General features: G+C 42.0%; 1 protein-coding gene across 1 annotated transcript; it reads left to right on the top strand.

Moving 5' to 3' along the window:
• The first annotated feature begins 2,310 nt into the window (after positions 1-2,310).
• Positions 2,311-19,244, top strand: wbp1 (WW domain binding protein 1). Its single transcript, XM_084486244.1, has 4 exons — positions 2,311-2,562; positions 3,257-3,359; positions 4,492-4,659; positions 14,429-19,244. Exons 1-4 carry the CDS (start codon positions 2,500-2,502, stop codon positions 14,935-14,937), a joined length of 843 nt encoding a protein of 280 aa, XP_084342370.1. The 5' UTR covers positions 2,311-2,499; the 3' UTR covers positions 14,938-19,244.
• The last annotated feature ends 539 nt before the right edge of the window (positions 19,245-19,783 follow it).

Below are 19,783 nucleotides of genomic sequence, written 5' to 3'. Positions count from 1 at the left end.
AAAGTAATCAAAGAAAATAATAAGAAATTGCCTCCCAAGTTAAAGACACCAAAGTCAAAATTCACAGTAGACCCATAAAGGATAGGTACGTCGACGGCCACGCTGGGACGAAGATGGATGGCACGCTGCCACGTCCACCCATAGTCCTCGACCAGCCCCAGCTGCTGACACTGTGGCAGTTTGAGGTCTTCCATGACCTGCCTGGACTGGAACACCACTTTCGTTGTGCCACGGGAGAGAGCTGTCCCAGCCGTGTCCACCCGGGTACCATAGCGACGTCAGCAGTGCTTGAACGGACCAGACTGGCAATCCTCCTTCATGGAAGGCTGCCGGCTAGGCAGCCTTCCATGGAGGAGGATTGGGGCGAGAGGGCTACCTCAGCCCGTTCTGCCTCGTCCAGAGCCACCCCGATGGTCTGGGGCCTGGTGAGGAGGGCATGCTTCCGCAGACACTCCGGCGACACTACCCGCAGCAAGGTGTGGAGGGCTAAGTCCTCCTGTACAGCCGCGAGGTTCGGGTATCCACGTCAGGTGCACAACAGGACGTCGGCAGCGTAAACCCCTAGGCTTTCCTCCTCCTGGTGGCGGCAAACAACCAACAACTCCCGGCTCTGGTCACTGAAGACCAGTTCGCCGAACCGCCTCTCCAGTGCCCGGGTCAGGGTCTGCTGGTCTAGCTGTTCTCCTGGGGTTAGGTCCAGGAGGACCTGTACCTGTATGGCACCAGCTGCGTTGCCCCAGAGAACTTCAGCAGCTTCACTTTCAGCTTCACCTCAGTCCTTGCCACCAGGGGGCAGTGGGCAGCTGCCAGTTCTCCGTCCGCGGCCACGGGGGGGGCGCTCCCATAACCCAAATTAATTATGCAGTTCTGTGCCCCATACAACGCCCGACAACGGAACTGCTTTTATTAACACCCGCAATATAACAGAAACATGGCACACCTGACCAACACACACAACACTCTCACTAACGGTCGTGATCACACTACATATCACACAACAATGGAACACCACACAATTAACCCCCCCACAACAACGAACCACAAGGTAACCCTTAGGCCACGAAAAGGTCCAAACCCCTAAAATAGTTGAACCCCCAGAATCCCTTGTTGCACAACCCAGAACCACCGTCCACACCTGTGGTCGCCACAATATAATGACCGCTGTCAAGGAAAGTGGATTTCACGTCTTTCGTATCACTCCACAAGTAGTCCGGTAATCAACCCCAGTGTATTCGGTTGCTAAGCGACGTCAACGTCTTTGGCAGACTATTTCTCTGCTGATCGCTACGAATGCTGGTAACAAATAAATTGTAAAAAGACACACCGTGTGAAGTTATTTTTTCGTTTTGGCAAGTAGCCGTGTAATAAGAGGGATAATGTATAGAACGTCGCCGGTCATTATCGAAAATAAGCCCCTTCAGGGCGAAGCAAGACACTTCTGCTTCGCGTTGGTGTCTGGTTCGCCCTGTTGGGGCTTATTTTCCCGATAATGACCGGCATTCTATACTTTATCCCTACTTATACAACAGTTAGTTCGGACCAAGTAATTTGATTGGACAAAAGGCTTTCCATGAGTGCTGATATAGAGTATAACAGCACAATAACAGCATAACCGTTAATGTTATTAACAGTCTTTATGTAGCTTAGATTGCAACTAACTTTGCACAGCAAAGATGAACATGTTTCCAAGCATAACATTTAAGTTCAATTACGAATGGTCGTCAGAAGAGGACCAAGGGAACGTAAGTAAGGGATAATGTATAGAACGCTGGTCATTATCTAGAAATAAGCCCCAACAGAAAACTCATGCCGATGAAATTATGGGATTTTTTTGTTGTAAGAAACAACAGCAATGACAGCGTATGTAACCCAGGTATATATATGTATCAGGGCACAGAAGATATATTTTTATGATTGTCAATGAACAATTCGATACCAGAGTGAACATGACAAAGTCATCATTCATTCATGAACTGAATCCAGTTGATAACCCAGTTGATCGTATGTTGTTCAGTCACCTATACTGGGACTATTCAAATGTGTTGGCAATTTATGTATGTATTAAATAAATAAATGACAATAAGCCAAGCCATAGCCTATCTAGCCTATTACTTGTTGATCATTCATTTGATCATTAATATTTTATACACGCCTCTAGGCCTGTATCGTTTGGTCAGCAATACTCACTTGTGCCAATGCATTCTTTATTGTGATCGTGAATGACTTTAACTGTAATCTGTATTAACCTCATTGTTACAGAGGCCAAGTGAGTACTCCACAGCGCCCTCTAGTGGGCTACCGTTCCCGACTATGCCCATCTCAGGCAGCACAAAACAATCTCTCAAAGACTTTGAGCAAAACATGTATTGTACGTAACGGTTCGGGATCTAAAGGCGGCTTCTCGCTTCCAGCGCGACAAGAAGCATTGTCTTTTTCTTCACAAGTTGCCATCCACTGCTGTATGATTCCCGTCGTGTCAGCGGCAGACGAGCCAGAGAGATGCCTCAGAAAGCGCTGGGATCCCTTGTAGCTCTTCTGTGTGCCGGGGCCTGTCTGGTTCAGGTAAGCCGGAGCTGGCGCTCATTGGGCGGCAGGAGCTTTCACTGTGGGCCGTGGATCGCAGCTGGAAACAGGCCTTCTATTGTGCGTTTTGTCACCACCTCAAACGGAACCAGGTTCGCTTTTTGAACTTATTGGGACGTAAGACCCGACAGTGGCGTCCTAAAAAATGTCAGATATGTATTTTGTAAGACGAAATGCAATACATTGTCACACAATGTTAACTTTTGATTCACCGTGTCAGTACTAGAGATGCTGTTCCTTTTGATAACCGGCAATGTGTCGTTCTGACTTGGTTGGTTATTTAGCCGAACTAGGCCAACCTTATGATGGAAACATTCATTTTTAAGGAGGATTTTTAACTCAATTGGTTTTATATTTACCGTGTAATCTTTCAGTTATAACACAATTTTCCCATTTTGGCCTCGTGCATAGTCAAGCAATAAACTCCACCATACATGTTCCTGTCCCATAGTTTGGAATCAGTTGTGTTCGATTATATTGTAATGTATACAATGTGTAAGCAAAAACGAATTCAAACCAATGCTTGCATTCATGGATCAAGGATGGATAAAGGATGCAAGATGTTATCTGCAAGTGATTTATTTGTTTGTATTCTGATGATATTAACTATTACAACTGTGTGTGTGTGTGTGTGTGTGTGTGTGTGTGTGTGTGTGTGTGTGTGTGTGTGTAGGGAAAGGAGTTCTGTTTTGGTGTAAACAATGAGCAATACCGCTGCGAGATGGGCTACTGTTGCGGTGAAACCAAGTGCTGCACCTACTACTACGAGCTGTGGTGTAAGTCATGTAAACGTTATATTCAGTTACGCAGACACGCTCTGTTCTTTGAGACGCGTCTGAACTGACGTCACCATTCACTGGAAAGGAATTCCCATTTGGAAAGAGGAGTCAGGGATGAGTAACAACTGGATAATGAGACAATTTAATTGTAACGTGATAGCAGCAGAGGAATGTGCACAACACAAATAATCAGTGTTTGAGCTTCTCAAGCTTTATTTTATTTGACCATGGAAAATAAACATTTTCATAACCCATACATCTTTATTCTATTTGCAATCTATTTATGTTTATCATATTACCTGCAATGTATGACTTGAATTAGTGCTTGATGGTATCAAGATCATTCTCTATAGTCTCATGGATTAAAGATCACATTTATACTGACTTTGGGTCAAAAGTTCTGATAAGGGTCTGATAAAAGTTCTGGAAACTGTTTATGCTTTAATCTAAAACAATAATAATAAAAAAAAGTATATGCAGAATAGGGCAGAATTGTAGAAGCTAAAAACTAAACAAAACCAAAAACACCCTGTTGCCAACATGTTTTAGAAAGAAGGGAAAATCAACATAGCAATTTACGGCAAGATGATTTAATGCCTAGTGGCATTCCTGGCAGTGTCCCTGCACATAGCTTAGCATAGCATAGTAAAGGTATGTTTGGACTCTATTTTCAGATAACTAAACTAAGTCACAATCTTATGTAAGCTAAAATCAGAGAATGCCAAACTGATTCCCCAGAAGGGATATTTGAGTTTTACAGCCACGTAAGAGACAAAGATGGTAACCAAGATGACAATTTAGGCAGCTACTTTGCCACCTTTTTCAAAGATACGTGCTACTTAAGCCACACTAGAGAAAGAGTTATATGGCCAAGTAAGCTTTCAGATTGAAGGAATCTGTTGTGATGTATTGGCACAGAAACAGGAAAAATAGTTGTCAACCATGAGTTCCATCCAAACCTTGTTTACACTTGGTTACTTTTTCCACTGCACATTATGCATGTATACATGCAACAAAGTAATCCGCAATTTAAACCTCTCTCTCTCTCCCTCCCTCCCTCCCTCCCTCATCCTTCTCCTTCTCTCTTTCTCCCCCTATCCCTCCCTCTCCCCCCTATCCCTCCCTGCAGGGTTCTGGTTGGTGTGGACTCTGATCATCATGCTGAGCTGCTGCTGTGCGTACCGCCACCGCAGGGTGAAGATGCGTCTGCAGCAGGAGCAGCGCCAGAGGGAGATCAGCCTCATGGCATACCAGGGGGCGTCCAGCTCCTTCATCTCCCCGCCGCCCCCCAGCCTGAGTGAGTCAGAGAGAACTACATATATAGAACTATATATATATATTTATATATTGCTAAATATATAGAACTATATATAGAACAATATTTATAGAACTATATAAATAACTATACATAGAACTACAGTGGTAGGCATAAGTTTAGGCACCCATGCTAAAGTTGACTAAAAAGAGGAATAAAAAAATCATCTTTTGGAAACTGATCTTTTGAACCTTTAAGGACACCAATTTGCTTTGTGAATGAATAATGTATTGTAAATAAATAAATGTTCTCCATTGAAATACAGGGTGCATAAGTATAGACACCCTATGTTAAATTCCCATAGAGGCAGGCAGATTTTTATTTTTAAAAGCCAGGTAGTTCATGGATCCAGGATACTATGCATCTTGATGAAGTCACCTAGGCCTTTGGAATTAAAATAGCCCCACATCATCACATACCCTTCACCATACCGAGATATTGGCATGGTTTTATTTCAGTTAGCCTATTAGCTGGTTTGATTTGCATTGAGAACTCATTAGGCTAACTAACAGCTATAAGGCTAACTGAAAAGAACCAGCTCGACTCGCCTCGACTCGCCTCGACTTGGCCCGCCTTTTTTTGCATTTCCTTTGGCAAAAAAAGTACCCGGTACCTGGTACCGGGTACGGCGTGGCTGGAGTCCACGGACCGGCTCCGGAGGATCAGCGTTTTGCTGTTTCGTTTTAGTGTCATTCCTTTCCCAGGGCTCGAGTTTCGCCTCGATCAACGTACCGTATGACAACAATAGACGCTCAGTCATTGCGCTTTTTATTTTATTTTATTTCCCATCATAACCTTTCCCGGGAATCAGGAAATAGTCTTGATCAGATTCAGATTTCCCGGAAATCGCGTCTCCCGGGATTAAAACCTAATGACGACCTGCCCATGTTGGAGAGGTTCTTTTCTACGACCCGCCCACATTGAAGAGGTACTTTTTTAGATGGAAACGCAACGTGCCTGGAACCAAACCGAGTCATGCCGAGCTAAGTCTGGCGAGTTGAGCTGATACTGTTGGTGGAAAAGCGGCATAGGTATGGTGAAGGTTATGTGATGATGTGGGGCTATTTTAAAAACCCTTTTTAGTCAACTTTAGCATGAGTGCCTAAACTTATGCCTACCACTGTACATATATAGAACTACACATAGAACCATATATATAGAACATATGGAATTATATGTATAGAACTATATATATAGACCTACAGTATATATAGAACTATATATAGAACTGTATATATAGAACTATATATAAAGAACTATGCATAGAACTATATATATCAAACTATATATATATAGAACTATATATGAGGAGCTCTTTTCCAAAACACTATGAATCCATTTGAATAGTTTTCAGGAAAAGGACATTTTTTACCTAGACCCACATATTTTCTTAATATTCAATTGATCCTGTTAAAATGGTTTGTTGGCTCAGTCTGATCATGTTGAACAACGATTTTTAATACTTTTCAAGTATTTTTTAAAATCAAGCAACAATATTGTTTATGTATGTTTATTTTTTCCAAAACTATAAATCCATAATTTTTTTCTCCAAAAACGTTGTAAATCCATTGCTGTTTTTTTTGTTGTTGTTTTTTGCAAGAGAACATGCAACATACGATATCAGGGACTCATCTCATACTCAGGGATGCAAACAGTGCGCTTTTCGGCGGCTGCCGCTTTTTTCACAGCTGTTTGGGTGACTTGTGTGAATCGTGTAGATCCGATGAGTTTTTTTTTTTTTGGGGGGTGGGGGGTCTGGGAGGGTCTGAGGGTCTGATTATAATTTCATCAACAGTAATTCTGTATTGCATCAACGGTAGATGCAATACAGAATTACTGTTGATGAAATTATAATCAGACGCGGCGCCAAACTCCAGGGTCAGACTATGTGAAAATCCTTGCAGCGCGAGATACAGGTGCGCGCGCCCTGCCGAAACAACTGGCTTCGCGTGCGCAGTGTTCTGATTTACTGTTTTCTCATAGACTGTATCTATCTATGCATTTACTTATTTGGTAGATGATCTACCAATCACGGGGGGGGGTTATTATCGATAATAGAAAATGCGGATCATTTTCTTTCTCGTGTGTCTTGTTTTTCGCCCGTGCCTAAAACTGCCACTGCGTATAATGCTAAAGCCCAGTTCAGACCAAAGATTCGCGACGCAACTGCTTGCAACTCGCGACTCCTTGCGACGAGACGGGCTGAGACTTTCTAAAAACGGGGCAGTTCACACTGCTGCACCGGGCGGCGATTATTTTTATTTTGGTTGAGAGTAGGCTATAGTTGCTGTGTTTCGCCATTCTCCACTACTTCTGCATTGTAGTAATTCGCTGGAGCTTAGTTTGTTTAGATCCCGCTAGTTGGATACATTGCATTCTTTCGTAGTGGCGACTTCTCTACTGCAAGGGAAGCTCGGCTTCACCTAAAATTTCGAAAATTAAATGGTCAGATATATACTGTTGTGTTAACATTTCATTGATTAAAAATGCGTTAGAACACGTCCATCTCGAAGAGAGAAGAGTCCGTTCAGAATCAGCTGCTTATCGCAGGTCGACTGACTCGATTTCCTTCTCATACACTTACGTGTTTAATTTGCGTGTGTTTAGACAGATGGGCGCGCACACACACGCGCACCAAGCATCACCCGCATTCATTCATTCTATTAAATACTCACTCGCGGTAAAACTATGTTTTTTCCCACGATCAAATACTCATCAATCCTAAAAGTAATGGGCTTGTACACGATTTCTGGGTGAAGAACATATGTGTTTGCTGTACGGTGTTTGCAGATGCATTGATTTAAAAGTACAACTTACCGCTGTATCAGCTGTTCTTTCCCAAATAACTTAACCAATCATTTACCCTAAAACTAGATTTTGTTTTGGAAGCCTGGAATATACTTTGCTCGAATGTATTATTGTTATTATTATTATTTTAACGGATGACATAGCATACTATACTTCATTCATGTTCATTCATGCAGGGAAAAAAATGTTTCCACAATCCACACGCTATTTCTATGCAGTTTCACACGTATGAATAATCTTTGACATCATAATATTTAACATGCAAGTGTAGTGGTGCCTGGTTGCTGCGGGGGAAAATCAGCTTTGCGCCGGGTGCAAACTAGCAATGACACATGCGTCGGTGTAGAAAGTCAATTGCGCTGGGCGCAAGATAGGGCCCTTCTTCTGTTTGGCGCACATGGCTAATTTGCATACACGCACAGGACTGTCGGAATGGGAACATGTCGGACTGGCAGCATTACGGGGGCGCGATTACGGGCTGGCGGAGTTACATTTAAAAATCGCGTTCAAGTAAAAATAATAAGAAAAGCGGAATAAATTTGTGGCGCTCGTTGTTCAATATTGGCCTATGTGTGGGAAACACTGGAGTGGGCTTATCTTATCAACAGGCGGCACTGCTTTTTTAAGGATACTAAAATCATTTAATACATTTTAATTGAGTCAAATAGATTGCTGAAGGTGGCGCAGGGCACATTGAGGAAAGGGGGCTGAGTGAACTACTTTGCTCTCCGTTATGATACAAGTCTAGGGTGATCAGACGTCCCGGTTTCAGACGTCTGGTCGCGTAATGCTACAGTATGGCTAAAATATTCAACTCTTCATTTGCAGAATGAGAGAATTTGATGAGAGTGCGGCACTTACTGTGCAACAAGTGGATAAAGGATGTAAAACCAGTTGGAAGTGGCCTTGGCTAAAAGTTGAAACTGCAATTGAGGTCAAGGCAGTCAACGCAATTTCAAACAATCAGACTTTTTTTTTAAAATTGAAAAAAAGGGATGTGCTAAATGCACTCTCTGCGTTAAAGAGATAAATTATGGTTCCAGAGGGCTGCATGCCCTGTTGGAACACTGCCAGAGCACAATACACACACAGGGAGTGGCCTCCATCGTATCTACCCAAAGTGTGGCCCAGCTCCTCTGTAAGGACAATCCTTTACCAGCTACCAGCCAGAATCAGGCCTCAGCAGCCGAAAAGATCAGGGAAAGTGTAGTACTCCCGATTCCAATGTGCAATCGGATTGCCAATGGAGAGGTGAGTGTGTGTGTGTGCGTGTGTTGAAGACTAGTTAAACAAAATTAACGTTTTGTGGATTTTCATTTTAAGAATTTCAGTTTGCACTTTGTCTGTGTATGGGGTGGGCCGGGGATGGCAGAGGTTGGTGGAAATGTCATTATTTGATATTTGCTGCGGGGGCGCGGGCTTCGAAAATCTCTCTCTTTTTTGACCATAGATCTGTTTGCATCCCTGCATACTATAAATGAATATAAATCAAATAAATGCAAATGCATGAAAAAAACACTCTGGGCCACTACTCCCCCTAGTCCGACAAGATGAATCCTTTCGGTCTCACACGTTGTCCCGCTGCCATCACACGCAAGGTGGATATATCGCATTTAGGTTAAAAATAGGTTTGGCACTTGTCGCGGTTTGGAAAAAAACGGCTTCTTGCGGTACATTTTAAACAAGGAAATATAGCGAATTGGCATTAAACGTTGATGGAGCAGTAAATAGGTTCAGTACACAGAAAAATGGCATGACAAACTCATTTTTTTTTTTAAATTTGGTGTATATCGCGTTTTGGAAAAGAGCTCCTCATATATATAACTATATGTATAGAACTATATATAAAAAACTATATATATAGATCTAGAAAATGCCTTTCATGCCGAAAAATGCAGTGAGTGCTGTAGTGAAAAGTGGGGTTGAAAATATGTTTTAGTAAAGACGCATAGTTTAAGACGTAAAGAAATGTTAAATGGCTTAAATCAAGTGAAGGTATTTGAACAGAGTGTAAATTGAGTTAACAATGTAAACATGCACACCATTTAAACAAATAAAGTGAATTAAACAAATAGCTAAAGTGATAAGTATGAATACATTTGAGATCAAATATATAATAGCTGAGCTGTTCTGATAGTGTATATATATAGTGTGTGTGTGCGTGGTAGTAACTTGAAAAAGTATGTTATTAACCTTATTCCTTCACATCTAGTTGATCAAAATAAGCTCACAAAATGATGAGGCTTATACCTTTGGACTCCTTGTAGCTTTTCATCCTTTCAGCTTTCATCTGACACCGTTTGTGTAGATAGCATGATGTTAAAAATATTGTTGATTGATTGATTGATTGATTGATTGTTTTCAAGCATTGTTGTTAGCATTTAGCTTCTACCAGGATTAAACTCAGATATGTAGCAATCCCCTAGCCTCTAGTTTAGCCATTAAACGGGGGTCCCCGCACACAATCGGCCGATATATAACAATCATATTTCCAATTGCTTAATCATTTTAGCGCCAATGAAACAAGAAATACCTTGACCGTTTAAGCGGAATATTGTGTCTCTAGGTATAATATTGCCATTGTTGTACTCTGCGTCATAAATTATATCAAAATTCTGTTTGGATTTAATTGAAGATACAAGTGTGTTGATTTGTTAAAGGTCCCATGGCATGAAAATTTCACTTTATGAGGTTTTCTAACATTAAGTTGAGTTCCCCTAGCCTCCCTATGGTCCCCCAGTAGCTAAAAATTGCATTAGGTGTAAACCGAGAAGTAGCTATCTTAATCCGTCTTTGAAAAAAGGATCGCTGAAACGCTTCGATTTGGGTTCCGGTCAAGTATGACGTCATATGGGACCAGGTTACCTCCTCTTTCTCTGCTTGGCCCGCCCAGAGAATTTGGCCCGCCAATGAGACAATGAGCTAGGACTTGCGAGCGCCACATATGTGTGTGTGAATACACACACTGTAACGCAAGTGTTCTTTGTTATTTGGATAACCGTTCTGCTGTTATGGCGCATAACACGCAACACAATAACGCAAGCTTGCATAAAGCTCCCATCCGAACTATATAAATAATACATATAGAACTATATAAAGAACTACGTATATAAATAATACATATAGAACTATATATATAACTATATATATAAATATATTTTGTATATAAAAACATAGAACTATATATATATAAATACACAACTATATTTAACTATTTATAAGGACATACAATGTCTGGGATTGTAATGCCCACAACATGAACCTTGCCTTTCAAGATGCCGTTTCAAAAGTTAACATATGCCGAGATGCGATGAAGACAGTCAAAGAGCTGATCAATACAATCAGAGTAACAAAAAAACTGTCATGGTTTGACTGACTTCTCTTAGCCTGCAGGTGGGAACAATTTGCGCCCGCTTTGCCCCACCCGCTGGATGATGCGAGTGAGCAGTGTGATGTCAGTTCTTGCGTACTATGAGAGCCTGGCGAGTTAATTCCATGATTTTTACATTTCTAAATGAGTGACTGAAATGTAATTAAGCTAGGCCTACTACCATTTATTCGGGCATGTTTATGGAAAATAAGTGCACGCTCCGCCACTCGTAATGCACTTGTAAAACGCAGTAGTCAATTGATGGTTGAACGGTTAAATCATACATCATCACAACCAAAATTTGGAAAGAAATCTAATAAATTACAGATAAATAATACGTAAATAATTCATGAAGTTCTGTTCTGAACCTCAAATTCTGAAAGCAGGACTTTGGAGAAGTGATATAGCCTACTTTTTGGGGAAACACATTTGAACAAAATATTTATGTATATATATAATAGGCTTGGGCGGTATCACAGTATTACGGTATTAAAAAGTCTAAAATAAAGTCTTGCATTATTGTTGAGACAGGAAGTAGGTTAGTTCGCCAACAATTAGTGGCTCGCCCGGCTGGGACATCCCCTATCAAATCTGAAAGGGGTAGCAGCATACTGCTGCTGTGGTGGTATATCAAAACAATCACACATCTCAAGTTTGGAAGTATGCAATTGTTTATGTAGAAATATATTGGGTATTCAACAGATATTGTTGCTGCGAATTACAGTGATCTGATGTGGGGAACTAGTGCTAAGACTTGATCAGCGGTAGGAGTCCCGTGTGTTAAGCAATGTTTATCTTCCCAGGAGACGGTCGGGCAGCGGCGCAGCTCCCTATAGAGCAGGGTTAAAATATGTCTACACACAGTCCTACCTGAATTACCCGCAGCTCTTAATAGGCATATATTAGCACTAAAAGTAACATAGCATCAGTACAACAGGCTTGTTAAAAGAACGTTTACTGCACACAATGGCTGCCACATATTTAATGTATTTATTTAAAGCACCCGAGGGCGTAATCAGGTTCATTTGAACACCAGGCTTATATCCATAGCATGGAGTATTAAATATGTACAGTAATCACAAACAAACTGAACTGAACTGAACTGGATAAAGTCAAATATCAAATCTTGTCAAAGTCCTCAACGAACAGGCTGGGAGTTTGTCCAAGTAACATATGCAAAACATTTCAGAAACGGGAGATCAAGAAACTTACTGGAAATTAAAATAATAATAGGCCTTATTTCTTCCATTTATAATTTTAAACAAATCGTTTCAGATATACACTGCCTATATATAAAGGCTATGCATGTGATATGATCAAGAAGTTTCCTTTTTTCTTTTTTTTTTGTTTGCTTTTCCACGGACCACCTACAGGGCCGTCGCGGACCACAGTTTGAAAATCACTGCTATAGAGCCTTCGTTTGGTCAATATTTCAAATAAGGCGAATTACAAAGTAGAGGTGGGAATCACAGGGTACTTCACGATACGATACAATGTGCATTACATGGCCCACGATACCGATAATATCGCGATACAGCGATTCTGCGATAATCAATATATTGTTAGACGATCCTATAATGATACATCACGATATATGTCTAACTAACAAAATGACTGTGAAAGGGTAAAGTGCTGGATTTCTGTCTTTATTTATGGTCCAAAATGTTCACTTCCATTCCTCGTCTTTGGTTAGTTAACTTCCATTCAAGTTTCCCTCGTTCATGGGTTGAGCGCCACTTCTAGGAGCAGGCCTTATTTCATTAATTAAACTGTCGTTATTAGGGCCGCCCCGGTGCCTGGTTTGATTGCTGCCCGTTGATCCTTTGCCTCTCTCTCTCTCTAATACCTTTCTGTCTAACCTTTCTGTCTAACTCTTAAAAAAAACCTTTCAATATAAATAATCGATATTTGGCCCCAGTGTATCGATTCTCATATCGCAGAAAGAAATGTGATGATGTATTGCTGTATTTGTAGCCATCTTTACACTGCCAAGTGTAAAAATCGCTTCTGGAAAGATGTTACAATTTCACTGTCTTGCCTGTGTAAAATGGAGGGGGTGTATTCCCCCTTCGTCAAGGAGGGGGCTACCTTGGTTCATTGGAGCAGGCAGAGTTACGGAGACCTATTTAGAAAAATGTGCATACAAATCTGAATGTTTATTTTTTTTATTCAAGCCACTCACATGCAAGAATGAGTAGACTACATCTGAGTGTAGGCAACAAACGCGATTAACTATTTACAAGTGCTAAAACGCCAACATATTCTTTATTTTTCTGATCACTTGTTTTTTATCCCAAAAAAAGCCTCGTAAGGAGAGTTCCTTTGCTATTTTCTCGTAGATCTTTCACCGTCTTCGTTAAATGCGACTGCATCATCTTCTTTCCCATGATGGTCAGCAACTCGTGGATTTCACAGTCTCTCCAGTTAGAAACTCCCGGCCGTGGGTTGCACATTTTACATTCTCAACATCTCGAGAGGGGACATTGGGGTGCGAAATCAAGACGGTATATTACCTCGGTCAGTGTAAACTCGCAGACCATGCAAAAAGATGCAACAAAAGATTAAGATCCCTGTTGAGAAGTGTATCCCGCTTTCTAAAACAAGCAAAATATAGGGTGGCCAGTGGCACTCCGGTGTGGGTGTAACGCACACAGACAGTATATAATCAAGGTTAAACCTACTATCGCTGACATCAACAAAAGAAATTGTGCACAAGTAGGTCCTGCTTGTCGAGATTTGGACTGAATCTATGGAATTAATTTGTGTGGTTTTAAAGCAAGCCACAATATTGTAATCATGTGTCTTATTATTATTCTTCCACCTCATTTTCGGTAATTATCTCCTTCTACAATGTTGCAGGTATAAAAACCAAGCCCAGTGCTAAGAATTGCACATATCAGTGCAGTGCGCCATTCCTACAATTTAAATACTTCTTAAATGGAAAAGAAATCCTAGAAATCCTAAACAGGCATGAGGTCTCCAAGCTTAGTACCGCTCTGACCACATGGGGCGTTATAACTCGTGGTGAAACCTAAATAATTGTGAAGACCGTCCCATAAGCCCAAATGACCCACAATTGGGTCCAAATACTCCTACTACTCCTGATACTAATGTATATATTGATTATGTTAAAAATAATAAAAATCGCACATAATCTATGCGTGTGATTTTGTGTGCTCATCAAGGACCTCCCCCTTACGTAATGTGGAAAGTTTTGTTTTGATAACTAAGAAAATTACATTGCTTGGTCAATTTAAATTTTCTGACTGCTGATTTTATAATGGAGGTTAATAGGGAAAAATGCTGACATCAACCATTCCCAAGGCGAACAACTCATCAGGGTTATCAGGGTTGGTTAATGAATAGAAACCGCGTTTAAGCAGGTGTACAATAATTAAAGTACCACTTTGACGAAAGGGGTGCCATAACTCGCAATCTAACAAAAACAGTATATGCCATTTGGTGGACACTTTTATCCAGAGCGTATTGGATAAAAAATATCCTAAATTCAAGCCAGGATATTATCATTGACACACTGGTCCAGTTCTGATCCGGTCCCATTTGCTCTGACAGGGTTTTGGAACGACTGCAAGCTCCCCGACTATGAGGAGGTTGTGGGCCATCCCCCGACTCCTCCTCCACCCTACTCCGAGGCCCCACCCCCCCTCCCCCTGTCAGCCAGTCAGCCTGCGGCAGCTGCCACCGCCCTGGTGCTGCCCCTCCCCCAGGCCACTGGGTCCGCCTCACCAGCTCTACCAGCACCACCAGCACCAGCAGCCTCCAGCCCGTTACATCCGCTGTCGGGGCGAGCGGAGGAAGAGGAGGAAGAGCTGATCACCCGCCGGCGCCACGTGACGGGCGACTCTGGGATCGAGGTGTGTGTGTGCCAGCTGGATGAGGAGGAGGAGGAGGAGGAGGAGGAGGAGCCACAGGGGGCCGCTGAGGTGCGGCTGTGCCGGAGCGCGGGCGGGGACTGCTGCTCCAGGCCCCTGCACCACCAGAAGCGAGCCCTGAGACACCAGGATCCCAGCCGGCCGGGGCCCCACACCGCGGGTGCCGGCCCGGGGGACAACATGGTCTAGGATTAGGCCCCTCCTACCGACCGCCCTGGGCCACTGCCACTGCTGAGTCTTGTTTCAAAAGAATGTCCTTGCCTGTCTTATTGCTTCACAGAGGCTCAAACAACAAGAGCTATCGTTGGCAGTCGTCGTGGCAGCAGGGTGACGAGGGGAATTTAAAGAAAAAAACCTAAATGTACGGATGGCTAAAGTATTTCCAGAGGAGGAGTGATGCCTGGTCCTTCGTACGCTCCTCTAGGGGTTAAGGAGCGCCCACCTTCTGATGCGGTTCAGTTTTTAATAATCATAGATTTAGAAGAAAAGGAAAATCTGTGCCCCCAGATAAAACAAGGGGGGTGATTTCAGTGATTGATTGTAACCAAAAGCTGTAGTGTTGGGCTTGAACTCCCTTCTCTCCCGTCTGGTTTTCCTCTCCCTCTGGTCTTGGCTGATTCAGTGCATCGGGTTGAAGATTTTGGTTCCTACAGGCCGCGGTGTTGCCCGGCGGGGGTTCAGGAGAACCTCTGATAACATTCTCCCTCCAGACCAAAGAGTGGACCATGTGATACAATCAGCTGTGTGCTGATGTCTGAGGTCATAGCATTAGAGCACTCCCGCCATCTTGGATATTTCCATGAATTTCTTTGCCGGACTGGTTGGATAAGGAGTCTAGAGAGGATGGACAGACGAGAGCAAAAGGAGAGAGCTTGAGGAGGAGTTTGGACTTTGACTTTTCTGCTTGTGCTTCTAGTTTCTATATCATACTGTCTTTCATGGGAACCCTTTTGGCTCCTTTTACCCGTCATCTCAAACAGTTTATTCTCTTCACACCCGCTTCAGTCATGTCGTCGGCACTTCACCTGGCGGCGATTGGTTTTGAACAATTGGTTTTAATGGGACTTGTTATCTTGGGCTGTGTGTGGTCTTTTTGGTGGTTGTTACTGCTGTTGCTTTAAACCACAGCGGGATCAACTACAGGCTCAGCCCTCCCCCAATGAGAGGGGTTCCTGAGCCGGGCTGGGCTGCAAAGTTCACCTATAAAGATCCAGCTGGTGGTTGTGTGCGATGTGAACTGATGTGTCTGCAGTGGGAGATGGGCTTCAACCCTCTGACATCGCTCTGATTCAAGAGGAACAGGGTTAGGGTGTCTGTTTGGTTCTCTAGAGTGGGAAAACTGATGTCAGGTTTGAATACATGTGACAGTCATCAAACGCTTTTCCCTCAATGTTACACACAAACACACACAAACACACTTTGACCGAGGTTTAAGATATATACGTCCTATATATCCCTATTTCTGATTGTTTCTGTGTGTAGTTATGCAGTGAGCCCCTAGTGAGCTAGGGTTAGCTATCCCTGCGGGGTAGCTGTCACCAGCAGGGGATGACTGCTGCTGCCTAGATCAGGACGCACCTTAGGGTTTCCGTGGTTTTCTATGTTCAGTAGTGGTGGGGCTGACAGAGGAAATGTCGATGCTACATGGTAGCGGCAGCTAGTGTTAGTCAAGCTGCACATAGTAACTGCATGCTGCTTGCATCATGGTGGTGGAATTTGGGGATGTCACAGAAAAGGAGGAATTGTAAAAACCTGCACCCCACCTTCCAAAAAACACCTTTAACTCTTTCTGGGTGTCTGGGTTTCATCAATGTGATGACGGTGGACCCATTTCCTGTTTTTATAATCCATGACGAGGTCAGACAGTAGGCGTCTTCTATTGGGCTGAAACCGACACAAATAATCACAGAAAGGAACTACTTCTATGTCTAACTTTTGTATTGAGTGGCGCGGCAGCCCCCAGCGCGATGATGTCCTCCCAAACACAGAGTAGTCTCCTTCTGTCTGACATCCACACTTGATGAAGTGACACGCTTGTATTTTAGTGTGGATTACATTTAATCAGTGGCCGCATAAACTTGTAATGACTTCTCTTTTTTGCGCCAAGAAGCGATTTAAATATTTAATATTTCATAACACACACATTGTCGTAACTTGACATACATTTCCTATGTATACACCTTAAGCTGCCTTGCTATGTAATTAGGCAACCGTTTTCTTGTCATAAGGTTGCACAGTAGATTAGGTTTTTATTTTTGACTGGAAAAGAATACTTGTGCTACCTATGTCGGAATGCCTTATTATAATTTGTCGATTTAAGTTATGGTTTTGATCAGTTTTGGTGATGAGTAATTGGTGGCTTGGTGTTTGTTGTTGTATTTTCGGGCAAGAAACAAGTCATGTTTGTTTGTTTGTGTGGCATGCAGAGCATGTTTATTGTAGAGCACTTCCTGTCTTCCTGTTGGATACAGGAAGTGGCTTCTAGGCTGTTCTCAACCCACTATAACTGAACCACTAGATATGGACATTCATGTATGAGGTGGTAGGCTTTAGTTTGGTAAAATAAAGTGTAGAAAACACAATGCTTTGGATGAGATGGGGCGACCTAGGGATGTTTCGATATGTCTGTATTGAGATCGGCCTGAGATTCAAAACCGGGAGCATGTTTTAAATTTTATTTTGGAAACTTTTTTCATACATTTAGGTTTGGTTTGTATGAATGCTTAAATGTGTCCCAGGGGTAGTTAATAGGGGGGGGGGGCTATACTTTTTCAAATTGCCAAAAAAAGGCTTCCTGCTTCTCCATGTTTACCTAGATGAAGGGCTATATGGTAAGTTATTCACACTCCTCCTCATCCCTTAAGAAGGGTTGGATGCTCCCGCATGGTTCCTGTGTTCAGGTTGTGGGGGATAATGAGTTCCTCCCAGCACGGTGATGGTTTATATTCAACAATAAGTGATTGTATACAACAATGTATATTCAATTAACAAGCTACATCTGCCTTCTGCGTAGAGTTATTGAGTTTTGTTTTTCTTCGATGTTCACAGAGGTGTGTGATGTGTCCACCTGGGCTCCAGAGATCTCTCTCTCTCTCTCTCTCTCTCTCTCTCTCTCTCTCTCTCTCTCTCTCTCTCTCTCTCTCTCTCTCTCTCTCTCTCTCTCTCTCTCTCTCTCTCTCTCTCTCTCTCTCTCTCTCTCTCTCTCTCTCTCTCATTCATACATACATACATACATACATAAGAACATAAGACTTGAGCCCCGATCGTCTCTATTTTACACCAGTTTAGTGCCCCCCCCAGTCACTGTTCTAATATCCATTGATCAACTTTATCATGAGGTTAACGGTTTTGTATGTCCGACTCTCAGGGGTTAAGTCCTAGACGAGCTTTCAGATTATTCCAAACCCCATTATGATCGCATTATTAGTCTTGGCACAAACATTCCCCCCCCGACCACTGTAATCCTTTCATCTTCACCCGTGCATCACATACCTCTGTACTGTACTGTACTTAAAAAAAAAGGCTATGCAAAAATACATAAACCCCTCCTGTTTGTTGTTGCAATCTCTCTCCCCCGTCGTATTGTGTATTTACAATACATACATAGAAATATACAAGCAATATGTCCAGCTGTCCCCTGTCTCCCCTACTGTACTATACTTCAATATTTACTTTGTCCAAAAAAATATGCAAAAAAAGAAAGAAGACAAATTGAAAAATGACTGTCTTCTGAGTGTTATGGTGTTTGGATGAAAACATCAGAAGCTATTGAGTTAAATTTGGTTTCTCAAGGTCCACTAAAACGAGGGTATGTTGTTCTGATGACTGTGGAAAAGTGCGTCAGGCTTAGCAGGCGGGAGAGCGTGTTTGCCTGTTAAACAACAAATCACCATTCATTTACAAGTTCAAATATATAAACAAGTAATATAGGAAATGGTTCTTTATTGGTTAGGAATGTTACTACTTTGGGTTGTTCAGTTTTCTTATGTCACTCATAAGTCCTGGCCCGTGGTATAGTGGTGACTAACCCTGGCCCCTGGTCTTTTGTAGGCATTGAACAACGTCCCCTTCCGCAATAGAATGTCAAACAACATAAACTAAACTTTATCTTTACCGAAACGCAGCAAATGTTGTAAAACTGATGTCGGTGCCATTTTGGTGTGTTTATTTGTGTGAGATTTTTTCTTTTGCCAAAACAAAAAAATATATCCAATGTAGATGCATACTATTCATATTTGTATTTCTTTCCGCACACCAAAATCAAGCAAAAATATAAAAATAATAAAAATAGAATTAAATGTTAGGCAACAATTATAAGCATTCAAAGTCTATGGTATATAGATTGCGTTGTTTTAGTAAAAGGCTTATATACTCCTGGGTCATCATTTGTATTTTATTTTTTTAATAAAACAAATATTGGCGCTCAACTCACAGCCTCTGGATTTTTTATTTATTTATTTGACGTTCATTTTTGGGAAAAATGAATCCTTATCAAAACAGGATTAGTGTTAACAACCAACCCTAACCCTGTATAAATGATTAACGTAGTTGTTAATAACCAACTGTAACCCTGTGTAAATTACTAATTAGACAGGGTTAGTGTTATTAACAAACTAAACCCTGTAGAGATAACTGATACAGGGTAAGTGTTATTTACCACCTTTAACCCTGTGTAAATGGTTAATTAGACAGGGTTAGTGTTATTAACAAACTAAACCCTGTATCAATTATATGAGAGGGTTAGGGTTAAGGTTATTTAACTAACCATAATCCTGTATTAGTGATGAATGAGGTGGATTTAGGGGCCAAGGGTATCAAGGGTTGGTTTTCTTCTGTATTCCTGTGAGTGAAAGGTAGCATTGGCCTTTCCCAAAAAGCGACTACCGGAGATGTAGTGTTTCCTATACACAAGGTGTTCTCTAAACCTTTACCTTTTAGCTGATGGTTCCTTTAATCAGCTATTTGGTAAATGGACTGAACACGAAGGATTTCAATTACCATGTATTTCACTGTATTGTTGTTCTGGAATGGAATG

Source organism: Micromesistius poutassou, assembly GCF_964030765.1.
Source record: "Micromesistius poutassou genome assembly, chromosome: 22".
NCBI lineage: Eukaryota > Metazoa > Chordata > Actinopteri > Gadiformes > Gadidae > Micromesistius > Micromesistius poutassou.
This window is presented reverse-complemented; position numbering and strand designations above follow the sequence as displayed.

Coding starts and splice junctions, on each gene's coding strand:
- wbp1 (XM_084486244.1), top strand. CDS start 2,500: ATGCCTCAGAAAGCGCTGGGATCCCTTGTAGCTCTTCTGTGTGCCGGG. Junction 3,360..4,491: donor CTACTACTACGAGCTGTGGT/GTAAGTCATGTA, acceptor CCCTCCCTGCAG/GGTTCTGGTTGGTGTGGACT. Junction 4,660..14,428: donor CCCGCCGCCCCCCAGCCTGA/GTGAGTCAGAGA, acceptor TTGCTCTGACAG/GGTTTTGGAACGACTGCAAG.